At 39.0% G+C, this 23,101-nt stretch overlaps 1 protein-coding gene across 1 annotated transcript; it reads left to right on the top strand.

Moving 5' to 3' along the window:
• Nucleotides 1-7,407: 7,407 nt before the first annotated feature.
• On the top strand, nt 7,408-22,125 carry LOC108667483 (phenoloxidase-activating factor 3-like). Its single transcript, XM_018154517.2, has 9 exons — nt 7,408-7,868; nt 10,986-11,180; nt 11,657-11,781; nt 13,396-13,493; nt 14,004-14,166; nt 16,880-16,954; nt 20,527-20,632; nt 20,769-20,932; nt 21,160-22,125. Exons 1-9 carry the CDS (start codon nt 7,799-7,801, stop codon nt 21,370-21,372), a joined length of 1,209 nt encoding a protein of 402 aa, XP_018010006.1. The 5' UTR covers nt 7,408-7,798; the 3' UTR covers nt 21,373-22,125.
• The last annotated feature ends 976 nt before the right edge of the window (nt 22,126-23,101 follow it).

The following is a 23,101-nucleotide window of genomic DNA, read 5'->3' as shown; positions in this document are numbered from 1 at the left end:
TAGTTTGAATTTAGCTTTTAGCTCTTACCCGGTTGAAATTGTAAATAGATAGGTTTTACAGCTTAGGTTTTTTGTTGCAATCATGACTGTACTAATTACTGATTTATCTGTGTTCTAGAATTTTCGAACTGACGATGGAGCTGGACCTGTCTCTTATACACATCTAGATGTGTATAAGAGACAGCTGGAGGGCAAGTGAACCACGCGAGACAAGCTCACAATCAGACCGTCACTCGCTTTGTGCTGAAGGTACTCACCAGCATCGTGATCAAGCAGTGGCCCGACAACAACCGACCGACGATAGCTGAACCCCTCATCTCAACGGATTGGACACCAGCTATCTATTTTCTGACTACCAGATTTGTCTGAACTCTGATTTTTCCGAATAATTTTTGGTCCAAAATTTTACTGTGTATCCTATTTACTTATATTATGTACTTATTTCCACCAAAATGTCAATATTTAATGCCTCTTCTAACTTGAAAATGAATGTTTGTTGCATTCGAAACGTCGTTAATAAAGAAAGACTACTTCCTGAAATTTGCCTTTTGATCTACCGTCATCTGAAGAAAAGTTCCATTCCCTGATAATATAAATCAACTAATTCTCTGGTCATCAATCGCACGTGTATATACAATTAAATTCTGCCATCTAATACTAATATATATATATATATATTTATACATAAAAAGTCCCAATTATAGCCTATTATTCACGTTAAATTGAACATAAATAGGTCCAAAGACGCGTTCTGGTACCTTGAATGCAATTAATTGGCAATGGGAAAGCTTGGGCTACAATATCAAGACTTTTTGGGCATATTCTTCTGTTTTCAATGAATTTTACTTTAGTTGGCTCCCCTGAACAATTTAAAAATCCAAAAAACGCCATCTTAAAAAAATTATAACTCCAACAGTTTTCAAGCTACGGCAATGAGACATACCATTCGATTTGTAAAAACAATACCTAGCGACTCTAGAAGCCTTTTTACAACACTTCTCTTTAACTTCACTTCATGTCTGTTTGTTTGTTTGTCTGTCTGTCTGTCTGTCTGCTACAAATCTTATAATCAAAATTTAACACACTTCTATACTTATCCTATCGAGCTGAAATTTTGCACACTTGTGTAAAGATGGAGACAATGCATGAATCAAATGTCAAAATAAAAGATTTTAAAAATAAATTTTTTTTTCAATATTAAAAAATTGAAAAAATAATTTTGTCAGCTACAAATCTTATAACTGATATCTGACACACTTTTACCTGTCTAATTGATCTGAAATTTTGCACACTTGCGTGAAGTCAGAGGCAATGCATGAATCAATTAATAGAGTAATTAATTTTGAAAAAAAATTATATATTAACAAAATTTATATACTAAAAAAATTGAAAAACTAATTTTTTTAATTCGAAAATCAAATGAGAAATTCATTGTACATATGCAAGATTGGAGACACTGGATTCTTTGGAAGTGTTGTCTTTAAAAAGTAATTTTTAAACGCATATTATTTTTTTAATATGTGCATGGTTTGACTTATATATGGGAGAGGGAGGAAGGTGGAGGGGTAAAAATGTGAAAAAATGGGAAGAACGCGAAAAAAAACGATGAGGAAAATAAAAAATCGGGGCTCTACAGTCGCTAGATATTGTTGTTACAAATCGAATGATATGTGTCTCGACATTGTAGCATGTGATTTGCAAACGTTATAAACTTTTTCAGAGTACCCCTTATTTGCCGTTTTCTATTAATTCCACGTTTTATTTCATTATTTTTAAAATTCACATGAACAAAAAGGTCTTAGATTTCTGTTTTACATATGTGTACCACGTTTCAAAACGATCCGTCAGTAAACAAAAAAGTTTTGTTGGAGGGTAGCCTGTCCCCTTAAGTAAAATCTAAAGGCTTTATCTATAAATGTAGCGGTCGCGCTGCAGCGGCAAAACCTCGTATCGCTACTTAAATATGTAGCGGGCGCTACCGCTACCGCTACATTGCCTCAAATGTAGAGCCGCTACCGCTACCGCTACTGAAAATGTAGTGGTGAATAAACTTGGTTTGTGAATAGTTTTGTTATGAAGTCTAAGACTTCCTAATTCTCACTATTATTGACCTCTTTTCGAGATCTTTAATCATTTCTACTTGGCCACGAATTTAAATCTGAAATACCATTTTTCGTCATAAATTTATTGAGTTAACTCATCGATTTTCTATCTGCTGATACAAATTAGGAATTTGGCCAGGTTGACTTTTGCCAGAGTGGCGGTAACCGGCGCACTGATGTACGGTTCTAAAAGTCAGAACAGCGAACTAGTTAGCAAAGGAACAATGACAACACATGGAGATAAATTCTATAGTTACTATATTATAGGAAAAATCTAGTCTAATACAAATGGAACAGTCGGCAGAGCACGATTTACACGAAATATAGTCCTATACTGCCACACCAAAATATGTAGCTCAGACAGAGTAACACAGGGGAATTTCCCGACATAGTATTTGTGCTCAACATAAAATCCTATCCCGACCTATCTACCCAGTTATTTCACTTCTATGACTCTACGGAAAATAAGATAGTTCCTAACAGTTTCCCGGAGTACATCACCGAAAATTTGAAGCTGGTGAGGCCACTGCGCAGCGGTGGCGAGTTTTCCCAAGGCTAAGTGACGGCGAAGATTAAAATCGGAAGTCTTCAGTCCACGGTCCCTGGTGTGCGTGTTATTTGGGGTGATGCGTCCTTTCTTCCTTGCTGTAGATACTGGTTTCCGAAATAAACTCTAACTCGAAAATAGTCTCTTCTATGCTGGACGTTCGTCGATGATTACAATTCTCTAAACGTGATGGGGGCTTCGACCGTCGACGAAATCACGGGGATGAAATCGGTTTCTTCGGTGCAGGACGTTCGCCGATGGCTACGACTAGAAAATAGTTTCTTCTGTGCTGATTCTCCGAAGGCGTACTAAATTCTTCTCTGATGTCCTACTCAATAAGACGAGACTTCACCGGAATACTGTCCTTTACTCTTCACTCTATCGATCACACTGGAGAGTCTCCAACACGAGACTTCCTCACAGAACGCACGAGACTTCCTTCCAGCACGCCGGCTGACCATCACTGAGCTGCCTCTTCTTCTACCTCCCGTCTTTTATAGCCCCGTTCGCTACCCGCGTACGTGATGCGTCCTATACCCGCTTTGTTTTGAATTTTAAACCGTCGGCTTCCATTGGTCTTCAACGGTTCTACATGTATTAACAATTTTGAGATACTATGAATTTCTATACTAATCATATCCTCCTTTGCCCCCTAAAAAAAACATCCGAACGTGATGATTTTTTTTTCAATCCAACCTCAACTACAGAAACGATCGCTTTTTCAACTCCTACTAACCTCATTCAATTTTCTAGGTGCATCTGTCCCTACCTACACAGCTTCCCCATTGCACACCGCATTATAATTGGAGATAGTATCCTATAATAACACCTACAATATAGTCATCGATAGGCCTCCAGTACACAAATTTTTCAACTAACCAAATCAACCCATGAAAAATTATTAACAAAACAAAAAAAAATGTAAGGCAAATTACTTATTCACATCCTACTACACATGTCACATAAATATGAAATATCAGAAAAATTTTCGCAATGAATGTTTATGTGCATCTTAAAAAAAAGATCAGCAAATATCTATTTGATAAAAATTGTCCGGGTGCGCATATAAAAAAAATCATAACGAGAATATAATTTTGACAAACTAGCAAAAAAAAAGAAAGAAAAGAAATCTCAACAAACGATAATTTTCTGAACGTGACACTATACCGGGCAAAAAAAAACGTTTAGATGAATCACTAGAAATCACTACACAAGTAAAAAAAAATTCTGCCCGCCTGACCACCTTAATCTCTAAATTCTTCTTAATAAGCTATGCATTATCTCTACAAATTATTTCGAATTAATCTTACACTTCGAACTTTTATGACTCACTGCACTTACTATACGGTCAATAATTTTTTTAGAGACATCACTAATGACATGATTTTATTGCCATCACTATTGCATGAGAAAGAAACAAGTTCTTCTCAAACAAATTCTGGCATAGTATCGAGAAAGGCTAAATTTCACACAGTGACTAAAATCAATTTTCGGCAAAACTAAAAATGTCAGCATTAAAAACGGAGTTTCTTCTATCAATCTTAACCTCTCAATGTACTTTGCCGCAAAACCTTCCAAAACCCCACAAGCCTGACGCAATGATTAAATCCCTTATTTAATCATGGCGTCAGGCTTGTGGGGTTTTGGAAGGTTTTGCGGCAAAGTACATTGAGAGGTTAAGATTGATAGAAGAAACTCCGTTTTTAATGCTGACATTTTTAGTTTTGCCGAAAATAGATTTTAGTCACTGTGTGAAATTTAGCCTTTCTCGATACTATGCCAGAATTTGTTTGAGAAGAACTTGTTTCTTTCTCATGCAATAGTGATGGCAATAAAATCATGTCATTAGTGATGTCTCTAAAAAAATTATTGACCGTATAGTAAGTGCAGTGAGTCATAAAAGTTCGAAGTGTAAGATTAATTCGAAATAATTTGTAGAGATAATGCATAGCTTATTAAGAAGAATTTAGAGATTAAGGTGGTCAGGCGGGCAGAATTTTTTTTTACTTGTGTAGTGATTTCTAGTGATTCATCTAAACGTTTTTTTTTGCGCGGTAAAGTGTCACGTTCAGAAAATTATCGTTTGTTGAGATTTCTTTTCTTTCTTTTTTTTTTTTGCTAGTTTGTCAAAATTATATTCTCGTTATGATTTTTTTTATATGCGCACCCGGACAATTTTTATCAAATAGATATTTGCTGACCTTTTTTTTTGGTGAGAAGAATTTTTTTTTGCGGACCGATTGTAGACACAAATTTTTAATAAGCGTTTATAACTCAATGTCACAGGATTGAAACTTTTCAGGAAGTAAATCTTAGTAGGAAATTTTTATGCCCAGTATTTTGACTTATAGTTAAGTGTAGAAGTTGTCGCGTTCATTTTAACTTAGAATTACGCTAGACTACCGAGCGATTGGACGATGTACGAATGTGATTGAGTCCATTTTTTTACAAGAATTTAATTGCGTACGAATTTGGTTGATATAACTATAGTACCGGTAATGAGTTTAATGAGCGAGAACGAGTTCGGATAATTGTAGCGTGAGATTTAACTATTATAGGATGTGTGAGTAGTGTGACGTACGAAGATTTCAAATAGGGTGCTGCCCCTTCGAAGGCAAGATTATTACGAGCGAGTCATAAAAACTTATGTGGATTTGCGAGATGTAGAAATGATGGATTCGATTGAGATATTAGAAACCGAGATGATTTACTTTTCCGAGAATTATGATGAATTACGAGAAGTTTGTTGAATAGTTCTGCGAGAACTCAATGATAAGGAAATGTTTAGGGAAAGCATTCAGGCATGCCAGGAAGGGAACTCGTATTGCATGGATAGCAGAGATTTTTGAAATGACGAGACGCCGTTGAAAAGGCGGAGATTTGATACGATAATGCGCGATTGATAGGCGCGACGATTTTGATCGAGTGATGGCTGTAGAAAATGCATACTGATCAAGCTGAGGAAATGTTGTAGGTAGGGATAGGGTTTTTATTTTTCTTTTTGTTTAGTTTAAGTGAACATGTTGCATTGTTTTTTGTTGCATTGAGATTTAATTTCTTTTGATAGTATTTTTGAATACTATGCGTCTCTATACATAATTTAAATCACTTTTACTGTTAAGTTTGTGTACTTACATACATTAAAATACGATTTTTCAAGTGTACGAATATTTATTTCCCCCCACTGTATATTGTTGACTGGAAAACTAAATCAGTAGATTTTTGCGTACATACAGGCCGTCCTCGCAGGAGGCTCTGTTCACAATCCATACTGTTCGTAAGGATAGTCGATTACGACTAAGTGACAGCTTATTTTAATGGTCTTTTCGTGTGTGAAATATTTCTTAGGTGATAAACTGTCCGTCGATTCTTAATTATTTTCAAAGTAAAATAAAACATGATTATTAGATAAGTACTTTAATGACAACACGATCCGTACATAACGAAGCCTAGATGGAGCCTAGATAAGTTAATCTTTTAGGATTAACTTATATCTTTATAAGTTAATCCAAGTTAGTACAATGATTCTAAAATACGCAAATCTGAAGTACCGGAGGTGGAAGCTATTCAAGCTAACACTTAAAGTCACTGTCAGAAACAGGGACATCACACTGCTCGGAGAACTTAGATCCTGTTTCGAAATTCTAATTATATAAATGTTAAAGACAACATGAAAACTGTGCTTCTACTTTGAAGTTGAACACAGTAACTATAATTTAATGGAGACCCTGTGCCTGCAATTAATCAGGATATCCACGGAGAATGGCTCAATCATGCATGAACAGGACATGATTCTTAGTTGTACCGAACTATGAAAAAACTAGTGTCTTGTGCCTAATTTGTTGATCGCAGAATGAACGGCCCGATCGTTGGCTCAAGCTCTTTGCCAAATTAATTGCGTTCAAATGACACCTTGTAAGCGAAATGCCAAGGTTATTATGTACGGCCAAAACCATTTATGTGCAATTATATATGCAAGAAAATAGCACAAAGAAATTTATTTACCAGATAGGATCATTTTGAAAGAAACAAAATCTTGGATACGATAAATGATCGCTTTTGATCGTTTCCTGAACGTTTATGCATGGGTGCTTTGGCATAAAAACGTTACTCTCTATCTACCGAATATTTAATTTTAATTCTCAGCGTTGTTGATTTGTTCTAAACTTGGTCTTTTATCAACAATGTTTTTCGGTCGAGCTTTTCATAATTCGAAAATTTCGTCATCTTGGGTGATTCATGATTGCATGGCCAATACTTTAAATTTTCGTACGAAGATGATTCTTTCCATGTAAATAGAACGATGCACTTGCGTTTACTGAACGTGGGTTCGCTGCGGCTGGTGCGGGCGTCCGCTGCAGCTGATAGTGTGCGTCGCATTGCACAACAAATCGGCTACGACCAGTTCATTGTGAGCTGTGGTGTGACTAGTTGCTCACTGACGCCATCCAGTGCAAAGTATTGGGAAAAGGCTACCTATCATACCTAGTCACTGAATACCTATGAGTTTTGCTATTTGCAGATGCGTAGTAGAAGGTTGAAACATTGCAATATGGTCAATGCAGAAACTTTTCAGTTCGGGCGAGCAGTTAGTCACTCCGACTCCAAGGTCACGGGGAATTTTCAAGACCATGCAACTATTTTTGTTCCGCCCTGTGATGGAATTTGTTCTTGAATCCTTAATGTCCACTACACTTTGATTAATAATTAGTAATGACTTGAATGAACTACATAATAACATTCAAAATATTTTAATGATACCGCCGACTCAGTTAAATTTTTTTTAAATATAAAAGACTGATTCATAAAAGAGTCCATGAAGAAAAGCATTTAGCGATTTAAAAATTCTTGTAATATGAGATTTGTGCGTTGATTAAATTTCTTTCAGTCTTATGATCATGGTCAACAAACGTTACTTCGAACCTAAATTCCCGTTAATTAAAACGTTGTTCTGCGAACGCTCAATTTCAACTTCACTTCGAGCCCTAAAATCTTAGCTTTGTGCTAAACAATCCACCGCTTATCATTTTTCTAGTTATATGTGTTTGCACTCGTGACTAATGATCGTTTATTACCCATATTTGATTTATTTTCATGTTAAACTGACGTGAACAGCAGAGTGCCCTACGGCGAATCAGGTCGTGCCGCCATGACAGCTTGGCGCGTCTTCTGTGTGGTACTCGGCCTGGTGGTGGGCAGTGGCAACGTTGGAGCGACAGGTGGGTGCTGGGGCTGTTGATGAGCAGTGGCAGGTGGGCGCTGGGGCTGTTGATGAGCAGTGGCACCGCTTGGTGGCAGGTGGGTGCTGGGGCTGTTGATGAGCAGTGGCACCGCTTGGTGGCAGGTGGGTGCTTGAGCAGTGGCACCACTTGGTGGCAGGTGGGTGCTGGGGCTGTTGATGAGCAGTGGCGCCGCTTGGTGGCAGGAGGGTGCTGGGGCTGTTGATGAGAAGTAGCACCACTTGGTGGCAGGTGGGTGTTGAGGCTGTTGATGAGCAGTGGCACCGCTTAGTGGCAGGTGGGTGCTGGAGCTGTTGATGAGCAGTAGCACCACTTGGTGGCAGGTGGGTGCTGGGGCTGTTGATAAGCAGTGGCACCGCTTGGTGGCAGGTGGGTGCTGCTGCAGGTGTTGTGACGCTGAGTGTGCACCAGGTGTTGTGATATGAAGTGTGCTATATAACTGAGAATATTACGATAAGTGCAGAGTAGAGTGACAATATCACAATATGCATAATCTTTGTCAATATCTAAATAATAATCTTTACATTTTATATAGACAATAGGATATTGTTTGGATACTAAAGGGTCCGCCATATTTATGGCAGCGGATGTTTGCTATAAAAAATAAATTGGTTTCTAGGAGACTTTTCTTTTGTAATGAAGCTTAATATAATATATTAATTCATCTATTTTATATTGCAGAAGTCTAAGGTGTCCAAATTTACTATTACTTATGTAGTATAGTAGTATAGTATCTTCGGCATTAAAGAATAGGCCTGGATAGGCCTGTCGCCGATTCTTGTACTTTTCTTGACTAGACTGGCCTTACGGTGACAACGTGTCGGTATTAATGGGTCCGTATCAGACCGGGCTTCAGTGCGCAGCGGCGTGCCACAAGGAAGCGTTCTCGGGCCTATTTTATTTGTTGCGTTTATAAACGATCTGCCAGAAGCTGTGTCTAGCGTTTGCTCGATGCATGCTGACGACACAAAAATTTATAATACTTTTAATACAGTGAAGAATACGCCGCAAAAAGTACAGTTGCAAGGTGATCTTGACAGGCTGGTTGACTGGGCTGATAAGTGGCAGCTGCGTTTTAACGCTGATAAATGTAAAGTTATCCACCTTGGCATGAATAATGAACAAAAAGATTACAGTATGAGAAGACAAGGTTGCAACGACAGAGTGATGATGTCGCAGTCGACAATGGAAAAGGATTTAGGAGTTAATATCAACAATGAGTTGAAATTTTTAAAGCATATTGAAGGTCAGGTTAATATAGCCAATAAACGACTTGGACTGATCAGACGCTCTTTCGAGTTCCTAGATGCAGAAGCGATGAAGCAGTTGTTTGTTGCTGCCGTGCGCCCGAACGTAGAGTTTGGAAACGTGTAGTCACCGAAACTGGAAAAGGACAAAAATTTATTAGCGAGTGTTCAAAGACGCGCAACAAGGATAGTTCCGGGCTTGAAAGGCAAGTCCTATGAGTAAAGATTAAAGATTATAAAGCTTCCAAGCCTCAGTTATCGATGTCTGCGTGGGGACCTCATTGAAGCATACAAGTATACTCATGGCTTATACAAGGTCCCAGAAGGATTACTAGAATTTGAAACAAGAACTAACACCAGGGGCCACGGATATAAACTAAAAAAAAAACTCCCTTTGAGTCACCGACATGTGGAACAGCCTCCCTTATAGCATCGTTGACCCTCCGAGTCTGAACGCCTTCAAAAACAGACTAGACGAAGCTATGCAGGAGCATATGTTCAGTCATAAAATGCCTAGCAAATTACGGACCAGGCAGTAAGTCCAGCAGCTATCTCAATCAATCGTGAGTTATGGAAAGATCGGGTTCCAAAGGCCGGATCCCTTGTGAATCAAGTAACGAAAAATTCAAGAATCAGTAACAGGCCATGGGCCTATTTCTGCAACGCCGACACTTCTGTTCTATTCTATTGCAAATAAGCTCCAAATTCGTCGTGAAACTGTGTAGAAGGTGGTAAAAAAATTAAAGGAAACTGGTGAAACATGCAATCGACCTGGTCAAGGAAGAAAACGAAGTTTCCAAACAAAACAATTGGTCAAAAAGACAAGAGAGAAGTTGAGGAGAAACCCTCGTCGCTCAGCTGCAAAATTGGCTGCAGAAGCAGGAGTCAGTCAGCCATCAATGCGTAGAGTCCTCAAAGATGACCTCAAAACCTCCCCTTACAAGATGCATACAAGGCATGAACTAACAGACCGTCATGAACGAATGAGGTTCGAAAGATGCCAGCACATTCTTGATCTCATTTAGGATGATGACACACTGCCCGACTTGGTGTTCAGTGACGAGAAAAAAATTTGACATTGAACAAAGCGTTAACTGTCAAAATGACAGAGTTTGGAGTTGAGATGGATCCGTGGCAACCAGAACAACAACATGACGTCAAACTCCCATGTCCGTGATGGTTTGGGACGCGGTAACCGCCACTGGGAGGTCCCCACTCGTTTTTGTCCCTTCAGGAGTGAAATAGAACAGTCAGAGATACATTTCGGACATTTTGTAAGCTGTGTTGTTACTTTGGGCCCTTACACATTTCAACGGCTCACCATGGAGTTTCAACAAGACATGGCTCAAACATGACCCAAAACTGGATTCAGGGTCACATCCCAGCGTTCATTATCAAAAAGGAATGGCCCTCAAGAAGCCCTGATTTGAATCCTCCCGACTTTTCTGTGTGGGCTATTTTAGAGAGTAGGGCCTGCAGAACACCTCATGATTATTTGGATAGTTTGAAGTCTAAATTGACGCGAGAATGGGACTTGATCCCCCAAGAAATGCTGCATGTCTCCTGTGAAGCTTTCCCGCATAGATTGGAGGCCGTAATTAAAAATAAGGGTGGTCATATTGAATAAATATGTCTGAAAATTGTTTAGGTAATTCTTGGCTACTAGCTCATCCAATAAAAAACATGCGTTGCTATAAATATGGCGGACCCTGTACATAAGGCCATACAAAAGTACGGAATGAGAAAAGTAGTCTCAATCCGGAGATTGTATGAGCCCTCGACGTATTTTGACGACCGTCGGCCAAACAGAACTATTCTCCCAATAACAAAGTCGCTGCTGGGTTTGCAGTGGTTCGGACGGATGGGAATCTTGGTCTGGAGTGCGTGTTGGGGGACGGTGCTGTTGGCCGCTGCGAAGAGCTGACCGCCTGCATGAGGACGGGGGGCGTGGCGCGACACAACGGAGCCGTGACCTTATGCAAGACTTCCTCTGCTGCGGCCGTGCACGTCTGCTGCCGGAGGCCCGAGATCATCGCCATGCAAAGTGAGGATCTCTCACAGCAACGATAAATGATAAATTTGTCATCATCCCTATATAAATTCCTTCATCCTGATATTATTCATTCTGCAGTCATTGTCGAGGACGTTCCATGAGCTTGCTTCATAGAGCTCATGAACAAAAATGAGTTAGACATTTTATTATGACGAGGTCTCCACGAAACTAAAGCGTGTGTATTCTTAGTTAATCTTAGAATCGCGTGATTTGAACGCAGTTTATGGTTTTCAAAATAGTCTGAAAATGTACGAGTTCTTTACCATGTGAGTTTCATATTATAATCCATATTATTATATTATGAAAGCTTTGCATATGGATAAATGTTGAAATAACAAAATGTAATGTTTTTGAACTTTATTGGAATTTTCTTAGCTTTTAACTTCTTGGTTAACTTGCAATTCAAAACAACTTTTATAATTTATGTCAGTTTATTAGTGTAAGTAATAACATTCGCGTGCTGGCAGTGTGCTCAGCGTGGACGCAATACTGGAGTGCCGCCGCCTCGCAGGAATTCAACGTCTCGTGCATCACTTCACGGCCTCTCATATACGGGGGGCAGGAGACCTTGCTGGGGGAGTTCCCTCACATTGTGAGTCATGTAGAAAGTTGTGGTGTTAACTCATTTCATACTTACGAATATTTATGGACTGTTGGAACCGGAGTTTAGTGTTCATCGCGCATTTTTGTCGACTTTCAGATCCCCTCTTGTCGACTGTTGGGATCTGAGTGTTCTTCGCCATGTATATTTGGGATCTATTGTCGACTTCCAGGACCAGAGTGTAGTGTTCTTAATCGTGATATAGATGCGGAAAGATGATTGCTGAGGCTTCCAAGAAATTAATAAATATTTAAGAGAATCTGAAAAAATTGTCAGTTTTTGAATTGCTCTTCGTTTTTCGGTTCGCGAAATTGGCAATTGAGAAAATATGTCTAGTCTCTCTCTCCACGGAGTCTACATGTGAATTACCACGCAAAAACTCCAGTCCACAGGTATTTGTGAAAACTAAATATTTTTCGTAAAACCACAACAATTATGAACTGGGACTCTTAAGGGGAGCGTCTCGGTCAAAAATCGAGAATTTTGGTTTTTCCATTTTCTTAACTCATTTTGTAGCTGCTGAAAAGGCGCGTCTAACGCAGTACACCGCATGTATGTGCGTGCTATAGTTTTTGCGTAAAGCAATTTCAAAAATGTATAAAATGCACGTTTTTTTAACAATACGTTCAAAGATTTCTTAAATTAAACCTGTATTTATAGATCATTATTCATGTTGATTGCAAAGTGTTTGCACTAGTTTGAAAGCTACAAACGATGAGCGTTCAAGAAAGCAAATATCACGGATGTACATGCTATAATTTTTGCGTAATGCAGTTTTGAACTTATAAATTGGGCTACAATATCAAGCAATTTGTTGGACATCTTTTTAGCGCATTTTCTCATTTATGGAAAAAAATGCACTATTATGCTCGCCATGTCCTGTCCGTCCGTGACTTCACGTTTTCGTCTACGAGAAAATGCGCTCTCTGTCACTCACTGCAGTGAGTACTGAGTTATATTTTTTCAATTAACTTTACTTATTTGGCTCTCCTGAACAATCAAAATTTCCAAAATGCGTCATCTTGCAAATCTATCTCCTCCTGTGATTTTCGAGCTACAGCATTGAGAGATATACCATTCGATTCGCAAAGAAAAGATATAGAGAATGGTCGTAGCTTTTTTGTACTTTCGTTGCAGTTTGGATTATATTTTGCAAAAAGGGGGAGGGGGAAAACCGAAAAACGGACGAAAAATCCCCCCATTCACATAAATAAGAACTTCGAAAAAAGCTACGACGAATCGCTAGATATGGTCTTTGCGCATCGAATGAAATGTATTTCGTTGTTGTAGCTTGAAAATCCTAGGAGGAGATAGATTTCTACAGTACCTCTTTTTGCCGTATTCTATAAATTTCACGTTTTCTTTCATTTTTTTCGAAAATATTACATGAACAAAAAAGTCTTAGATTTCTATTTTACACATGTGCACCAAGTTTCAAGGTGATCCGTCCGTAAATAAAAAAGTTTTTTTTACCGAGTTGCTCCCCTTAAATGCGACATTGCACTACGGGCTGTATAGTAGTACATGTACCAGGATACAAGACACGGTTTCATCGGTCCGTTCTTAGCAGCTGAATCAGTGAGACGTACGGCTGGTGTGCTACAGGTGGCGGTGGGCTGGTGGATGGAGGAAAAACCGGTATGGAAGTGCGGTGGGTCGCTCATCACGCCCTTCTTCGTGCTCACTGCCGCTCACTGCATCGAGTGAGTGGCAGTTATTGCTGACGAGACCTCACTGCTGCATCGCTGACCCAGCATTGTGCTCTAAAGTGGACATAAACATGTGTTATTTGAATTTTAAAATTCAAATTTGATCGTTAAGAACCGGCATGCATTTATACTGTTCTAAACGCACGTTTTGCATGCGCTACCAACGATTCAAACAGTCTTATATCAGATTATTTCCTTCAATCGCTTGGAAGGGAACAAATCATGTAATAAAAAGTGTGCATGCAGTATAAAATAATGTCAAAACCTATCTCTAAGTCGGTGACTAGCTCTACTAACATTGACTTTATATTTGGATGCCATCGATAGTTCGATTTCATTGTTATTGCGAAAAATACAACACTAGAAAGAATTTATCTTTCGTTAATGTACGGAATTGATAGACTGGTATCAATTCTGTTTCAATAAACCCAAGTCACAATTAACCTACGGCCATAAAATTTATACGAGTTTACTCGGCAATCCTTAACTGACTGCTGCGTTCAGCCGCAACATCACGATGGTGGTGAGGCTGGGGGAGCACGACCGCTCAGCGCATGATAAGGGAGTGCTACCGAGCATCAATCTGGGACTGCCACCGGGGCTCGCGGGGGAAGAAATCATCAAAGAGCGATTCACTGAATCGGTGCCTATCGAACAAGAGATTAACGTGAGTCATCATTGCCTACCATTATAAATTCAAGGTCATTCTTTTCATTAATCAGGCTAATCTGTTATCTTGCTTAAAAATGTTGCTTAACTCTGTTATGTTGCCACGCCAATGTACGCGCCTGTGACGTGTATATCTTAGTGATATAAGCATGAACAGTTGAACACCCAATTTCAGGAACATCACGAGGCTCCATTGGGCAAAAGCCATCACCAATAATTGTTTTTAAGTATTAAGTGCTGTAAAGAAGAGACGCCTCGGAAGGTGAGCATTTGAATTTTGCGAAAGGCGACTATGATAAACTCAGTGAAGCAGTGAATGCAGCGAATATTTCGAATTGTATTAAGGACATGAATGTGTCTGAGTCATGGTCATTTCTCAAGGACACGGTTATGTCTGCAGTTGATGCGTGTGTATCTAATATTAAGCTTGGTGAAACCAAAAAACTCAGAGAATGAACAGTATAGTTCTAGCTAAGCTGTAAACCACGAAAGAAGCCTACCATGCAGCGTTATTTACAGACTCGTCCCGATGCTGATTATAACCTATACGCAATGGCTCGAAATCAAGCTAAAGAAAACTGGTTCCGCAGTAAAATCTTCGAAAAAATATTGCCCATAAATGCAAAAAAGAACCCGAAAGCCTTTTTTGCTACGCTAGCTCAAAGTGCCAAAGGACGGTATTTCTGATTTGAAAGTAGATCAACGAAAGATATCCTCTGATGAGGGCAAAGCTAACGTTCTTAATCAGTTTTTTAGTAGAGCTAGTATTCACTGAAGAGGACTTGAACAGTATTCCAGCTATTGAGGAGCGCCAGTCGGCTCTAAATAAACAAGTTTTGAAATACAAGAAGAAGAGGTTCTCAAGCGCCTGGTAGCTCGGAACCCCAAAAAGTCATATGGATCGGACGGCTTCCACCCCAGATTACTAAAGAGTTAGCAACCGTCGTAGCTGGCCCTTTGACGTAATTTTTTTGAAAAACTTTGAACGAAGGGATCTTACCGGCTGACTGGAAAGAAGCTCAAGTGACACCATTCAAAAAAGGTGACAAAAGCTGCCCGGGCCACTATCGCTCTGTCAGTTTGACATGTGTCGTTTGCAAGGTAATGGAATCTGTTGTGAGGGATCAATTGTTCGATCATTTAACTGTTGATAATCTCCTATCAGACTGTCGACATGGCTTTATTGCCGGTAGATCCTGCACCACTAACCTCTTGGCTACTCTGAATGAATGGACCCTACTGGACGAAAGGAAGCCAGTAGATGCAGTGTATCTTGATTTTGCCAAGTTATTTGACAGTGACCCACGTAAGCGGCTGTTGCTTAAATTCAAGTATTTGGGAATTGAGAGATGATGTACTCAGTTGGATAAGAGAATTTCTAGTAGGGAGACGACAACGTGTCAGTATTAATGGGTCCGTATCAGACTGGGCTTCAGTGCGCAGCGGCGTGCCACAAGGAAGCGTTCTCGGGCCTGTTTTATTCGTTGCGTTTATAATCGATCAACCAGAAGCAGTGTCTAGCGGGTGCTCGATGTATGCTGACGACACAAAAGTTTACAATACAGTGAAGAATACGTCCCGAAAATCACAGTTGTAAGGTGATCTTGACAGGCTAGTGGACTGGGCTGATAAGTGGCTGCTGCGTTTTAATGCTGACAGATGTAAAGTAATCCACCTTGGCAAGAACAATGAACAGCAAGATTGCAGTATGAGAAGACATGGTTGCGACGACAGAGTGATGATGTCGAAGTCGACAATGGAAAAAGACTTAGGAGTTAATGTCGATGAGTTGAAAATTTTTAAGCATATTGAAGATCACGTTAATAAAGCCAATAAACGACTTGGATTGATCAGACGCTCTTACGAGTACTTAGATGCAGAAGCGACGAAGCTCTTGTTTATCGCTGTCGTGCGTCCGAATCTAGAGTTTGGAAATGCCGTGTGGTCACCAAAACTAGAAAAGGACAGTACTTTAGTCGAGAGTGTTCAAAGACGGTCAACAAGGGTAATTCCGGGATTAAAAGGCAAGCCTTATGAAAAAAGATTAAAGATTATGAAGCTTCCATTAAGCTTCTGTTATTGATCTCTGGTGGTGACCTCTTTGAAGTATACAAGTATACCCACGGTTTATACAAGATCCCAGAATGAGTCCTAGAATTTGAAACGAGAACCAACACCAGGGGCTATGAACTAAAAAAACTGCGTTGTAACACATCCATGCGACAACATTTCTTCTCGCTTCGAGTCACCGACATGTGGAACAGCCTCCCTGATAGCATAGTTGACGCTCCGTGTATGAACGCCTTCAAGAACAGACTAGAACAGCATATGTTCAGTCTTGAAATGCCTTGCACCTTATGGACCAGGTAAGCAGCTATCTCAAACAATCGTCAGTTATGGAAAAACCGGGTTCAGAAGACTGGATCCCTCGTGGAATCTAGTCACGAAAAGTACAAGAATCGGCAACAGTCAAATTCTATTCTATTATGAACAACGAACATTTTATATTTGGTTTGCCGTTATGCGGTTTCGAGAGAATCCAACAATGTGTATCGAACGGCATTTTGATAGGGCGATACGAGTTATTTGTACATTTTACTTTTCTCAGTATGTAGCAGTATTTACTTCGGATTCGTTCAATGATCCTGGCTAAGCCACCAGTATCTTTGCCAATAATGTATATTGAAGTGCAATTAAATTATCTCGGGCAGGTGACGCAGATCTTCACCTATCCTGACTACCAGAAATGGTACCACGACATCGGGCTCCTCAAACTCGAACATCCCGTGAGTGATAACCCCAAGACTGATCATTATTTCAGCGTAATTTTTTATAGATTTTTCCACGTTTTTGTCTTCGTTTGTTTGACACCTGGAACCACAAATATATAGATAAAATTGTTTGAAGCGTTTCCACGATTAATATCGTGTCGGGATATTAAATGACCTGAAATTTAATTTTTTTAGATAATAATAAAGAAATTCAAAACTTGGTAGAATCCTGAGATTTGGGATGGAGTGGTTCTAAAAGTGCAGGGATCGTTGATCTCTCCAATTTCAATCTGCTGTAGTGGAGAAAATATCGTGATGAGCTCTTTCCTTTCGTTGCATGATGGATGAATGGACGTTCGATGTGCCTGTACAAGATTTCTGTGCTTCACAATAGCCATCCAGAACCAATGCATGGATGGATTCCAGCGTTCCTCGGGAACGGCAGAATTAATTAAATTTATTAGTTATCCAAAATTTTACATTCAAATTGCAATAGCGTTTTATTTGCTGACAACCTAGGTATACAATATTTATACATTAAGTCAAGTCGTCTTATGTTTCTGTACAAATATTAGTCGTTAGTTGGAATTCGATCAAAATCAAAAACATCTTTGTACTGTCATAACCCACGGTGGCCCACATCAAAATCGCGATCTTAAAATCACGTAGCATTTTTCGTTTGGCAATATCTTCATCTTAGTCATGTATCAGACATTAATATGCATATGTACATTTCATACATACATACATATATACATTGGTGTAGTTTGGCAGAAGATTTTCTTTAATGCAGGTTTCATTGAAGACCAGAGAGTATTTCTTATTGACAATTTTCTTATTGTTTTTCTCTATTCGGCGAATTAGGCTCTTGATAGGATCTGAAAAGTCAAATATCAGGTTTCCAAGGGACATTTTATTATAATTTTAATTTTACGACGTTTCGAATGCAACTTCATTCATTATCAAGTACAGAGGACGAGTTTTGCAACAAGTGAATTTGAAATTTTGAAATGACATTAGTACAAACATAGAGTATTATGGATACAGATTGGAATCTATTATGGAATTATGGAAAATTAAAATTATAATAAAATGTCCCTTGGAAACCTGATATTTGACTTTTCAGTTCCTATCAAGAGCCTAATTCGCCGAATAGAGAAAAACAATAAGAAAATTGTCAATAAGAAATACTCTCTGGTCTTCAATGAAACCTGCATTACATACATACATGCATACATATATGCAAGTTTGATTAAAGACCAGAGCACTATTTTATTAATAACCTTCTTGTTTTTATTTCAACGAGTCGAACAAAATTTCTTGCTGGCGCCGGGAGATCAAAAAGCATGTTACCAAATGACATGTTAATGGATTGCGACCTTTCGAAAATACAATTTTCACTATCAAGCAGGTGAAGGTTTTGCAACACTTGAAATTGAACTTATGAAATAACAGTAGTACAAATCAATGGTATTGTGGATATAATTTGAAATCAAATCGCTTTTTTCATTTCAGTTGATACAATTTGAAATCAAATCGCCCACTCACTGAAAAAACAAATGAGAAGATTGTTAATAAAAAGCATGCTCTGGTCTTTAATGAAACCTGCATAAAAGAGAAGCATCTGCCGAATTAAACATACATATGTATGTACAATTATTCTTTGAAAATTTGAGATTTTTTGCGGTGGGACTTTCTGGCTCGAAATTTTTCTATTTACTTTCTGGGACTTTCTGGCTCGAAGTATCCTATTTACTTCTATTATGTACTTATGTCCAACATAATTTCACTATTCAATGCTTCTCTCAACTTGAAAATAAATGTTGCTACATTCGAAACGTCGTTAAATAAATTATTATTATTTGCTAAATCTGCCTTTTGATCTACCAACCTCATCTAAAGAATTGTTCGACTTCTTGAAAATTATAATGCATTCTCTGGTCATTAATTGTACGCATTTATTCTTTTAAGCAGGTTTCATTGAAGACCAGAGAATTTGTCTTAATGAGAATTTTCTTATTATTTTTTTTAATAAATCGAACAATATTTCGTTTGCACTGGTAAATCGAAAATCAGGAGACCGATGGACATTATTATTTCTTTAACGTTTCAAATGTATCAATCATTCATTATCAAGCTACAAGACAATACGTGCTCTCATCCAACAAGCTCTCAAAACCTGCTCATCTGAAAATTGATTTAAATATGGAGTGGAGAAATTGCAAAAGAATCTTAAAAAAGAGCTCGAAAGCCTTCTTTTTGTACGCTAGCTCGAAGTGTAAGATAAAGGATGGTATTTCTGATTTGAAAGTAGATCAACGAAAGATATCCTCTGATGAGGGCAAGGCTAACGTTCTTAGTCAATAATGGGCTTGCCAATAGAACAAGCGACACGGAAATTTCAAAACTTAGATGGACTCAACAACGAACCAGAGACTAACGCTAACGTCACAACCATCTACTACGAGAATCAAATGACCAGCGGTTATAAAGCAGATGAACGGATCCTTCAATCCATCGTTCACAGAAACATCGTAAGCGTAACTAATAATAAAATTGAACTACTGATCTATTATAAAAACAAGAAAACGCAGAATCTTGTAATGAAAAATAGTCCCTGCAAAAATGGGAGTTTTTCCTGAGACCAATGTAGTCTATACACTTTCTGCAATAGAGAAGATTTTAGACTTCTCCCTAAAATGGACTACATCGGGCCCACAACCACGACATTAAGCCGACGTCTCACGTGCCACCTTCAGTCTGGTGGACCAAGGAACCACCTGATGGAGGCCCTCGACAAGACCATCACTCGTACGGTGCTGCACGAATGCACCAGCGTCGACATGCGAAGCCCCGACGCCAACCGACTCGCGATAGCTGAGGCCATCATTACTCTATGGATACTCCTCATTACTCCTGCAGCCGTCAACCTGCAAACTACCGGATTTGTCAGAACCTCGAGACTTTTTTAGAGTAATTTTATGCGATTTAATTCCTGATCATCTTCATATTTTTGTGATTTGGCAATTATTTCCGGCCAAATTCTGATTTTTGAGTAGTATCGTATTTACATGATTTTGTACTTGTGTCTATACAAATTTCATCACTCAATGCTTCTTGTAACTTGGAAAATGAATGATTGATACATTAGAAACGTTGTTAACGAAATAAAAATGTGATTCGGTATTCGGTTTTCGATTTACAAGCGCAAACGAAAAATAGTGTTTGATATATCGAAAAAACTAATGAGAAAATTCTCAATAAAACAAATTCTCTGGTCTTCAATGAAACCTGATAAAGAACAATTTCTGCCAACCTGTACTAATTTCCGTGCATTTATTCCTAGACAAACGTTACTCATCAGTCATTGCCAAAGACAAAAATTCACAATTTAATTTACAGAAGTTTACTACAATTACACTAACTCACACTACAGTCAGTTACGGCAGTATAAGTAAGTTACAATTATTTCAATTACATGTTGTCCTCGATATATTCTCAATGTATTTCACGTAAGATTATTTGCAGCGCATGTTGAGGCTCGTGAAGACTCCGCAATTAAGCAAAATTTCGTCTGATGATTTCAGGCGGGGCTGACGGCGCGCGTGTTGCCTGCTTGTCTCCCCATCTCGCCGGTGCAGCACTTTGAGCACACCTCCACCTTCGCCGTCGCCGGCTGGGGCAGCTCTGAGGGCAGGCAGATTAAGACAATTTTAGAACGCTCGTGGCTGCCTTGTTACTTCCAATTTAGTATCATTTAAATTTGATCAAGTTCAGTTAACATATTTGCAACAATAAATAATTTTTTACTTAATTCCCATATTTTTAGTTGACCTGCTGGGCTCAGTCGACCGTCTGCAGAAGGTTAAAATTGACTACATCGCACCCAACCGCTGCTGGCAACGTTTCAACGATCACCCAGCCCTCCGACCACCCTGGGGCGTAACCAAAGACATGATCTGCGCTGGTGCTGACGGCAAGGACTCCTGTACAGTGAGTAGTGTGCTGTCAACAAGGATTCGAGTGGAGTGAGTTGCGTGCTGTCAACAAGGACTCGTGGGGTGAGTTATGTGCTAACAAGAAGGACTAGTGTGGGGTGAGATGTGTGCTGACAACAAGGACTCGTGTGGGGTGAGTAGTGTGCTGATAATGAGGGCTCGTGGGAGGAAAGTTGTGAGCAGCTACATTTGGTTTCTAACTGTGGTTATGTTACATCTCAGGGCGACAGCGGCGGGCCTCTGATGCAGGAGGATTTCGATCTTCCTGGAGCTCCTCCCGGGACGTGCGTTCCGCGTGTGGTGACAGGGGTGGTTAGCTTCGGTCCCGCAGTGTGCGGACAGTTTGGTGTCTACACGCGGGTCGCAGCCTACCTCGACTGGATCACCTCAATCGTGGCACCTAATGCGTCTTATTCACAGCAGAATAGTGTATAGTCCACTTACTCGGTATTGATACCTGTTTGTCTGACCAACCGGATGTCTATTGCTCCAATGGAAAACAACTATGATCATTCATCCTCCATGACCAACAAAATTTTTGCATCTGCTGCCCAATGTTTTCACTTATGATTATATATAATTCATCAATATTTGCCTTTATGCAACTCTTCCCCTTTCACTGTAATTTCTCCTCACTTATGAGCCGTAGTAATAACTATTCTTCGGCAAGGACGTACATGCTTTGATTGTAGTCACGTGGAGGAAAATAAACGTTTGGAATTAGTCATGCGTTGAGAAGGATGCGTTTTGAATGAGGTCATGGCATTTCCTGTACTATACCTATTCTTCGATTGGAAGCACCGCTTACTCGGCGAGGACAGAGAGTCTCACTATAATAATGGAACTGAGATTTTTCTCCATTTCAAATAGTAGAAATATTGATTTACTTTAGATTTACGTTTCATTTGTTCTATGTCATAGCAGGAAGCAATTCCCAGGATGTTTCGCATTTCATATTGAACTTCTGATATGCATCATTTGAAGATGGTTACCTTGGTATGAAAAGTTGAAGTCGTTCCTCCGAAGTTTTAATACGGCTTCTGTACAAACTCCTCGCGCTTGAAGATATGAAAACTCACAAGCCACGGGAAGTGTTTAAGCTGGTATACTCTGGCAAATAAATAATTTAGATAATTAATTAAGGTAATTGTAAGAATTTTCGTTTTATGAAAAATACACAGAACTGCTTTTTAATTGCTTATTTCTCCTTTAAAGTTGTGTAATGTATATTTTGCCTTAAGATCGATTTTTGTGATGTTCCAGGTGTCTAAAAAAATCTACCATATATACGGTATGTAATTTACATCAACTTCAGTCAAATTACCTGGTACAGTTACTTTTTTGCATTTAATTAATCTAGCAACCAAACTGCAAATTATTACTAATATCAATATAAGTATTTCTTCCTACATAGCATGAGAATGGCTGGACATCAAGACTGATGTCTGTCCTAACTTCCATCTGAGCTATGGTAGCGAAGACACGTATGTATATTGTTGACTGAAGATCTAAATCAGTAGATTTTTACGTACGTATAAGCCGTCCTTGCAGGGGGATCTGTTCACAATCCATACTGTTATGTAAGGATAGTCGATTACGACTGACTGTCGCGCCTACCTTGGGTCACCAGGATCTGGTGGCAATATAGTCGCCTAATGGTAGGCGTTAAATCGTAAGGTCCAAGGAAACTTGATACTTCACTGAATAATTACTTCTTAAACCCACCGTAAATCCTTCACTTTCAGAATTTAATTAGAAATATTCCAAATAGAAATGAAATCAGGTATTAAATTTACTCTTCTAAAAAGTTCAAAGGACATGCATGGTTCACTATTCTGCTTCAAACAAGAATCAATTGTAAAAGAAATTGAAGATTTCACCACAACTCGAATCTAAGAAAAGTGAGCATTCCACAGCTTGGTTTAAAAATGAATTAGTTCAATAATTCTCGTCGCTTGAAAACCTAGACATGAAGACATGTAAGAAAAGTCTTAATAACAATAAACGTGAGCTGAAACATTCTCAATGCTCACATCAGCAGAATAAAGTGAAATCTAAGGCACAAAAAATAACGTGATAACTAGCAGCTTAGGCTAATTCAAATCATATGCTCTAAAAGCAAATCAGTTTCTTGAAATATTTACTAGTAATTTCGAGTGCTCTA

Source organism: Hyalella azteca, unplaced genomic scaffold (genome assembly GCF_000764305.2).
Source record: "Hyalella azteca isolate HAZT.00-mixed unplaced genomic scaffold, Hazt_2.0.2 contig16414, whole genome shotgun sequence".
NCBI classification, from domain to species: Eukaryota; Metazoa; Arthropoda; class Malacostraca; order Amphipoda; family Hyalellidae; genus Hyalella; species Hyalella azteca.
This window is presented reverse-complemented; position numbering and strand designations above follow the sequence as displayed.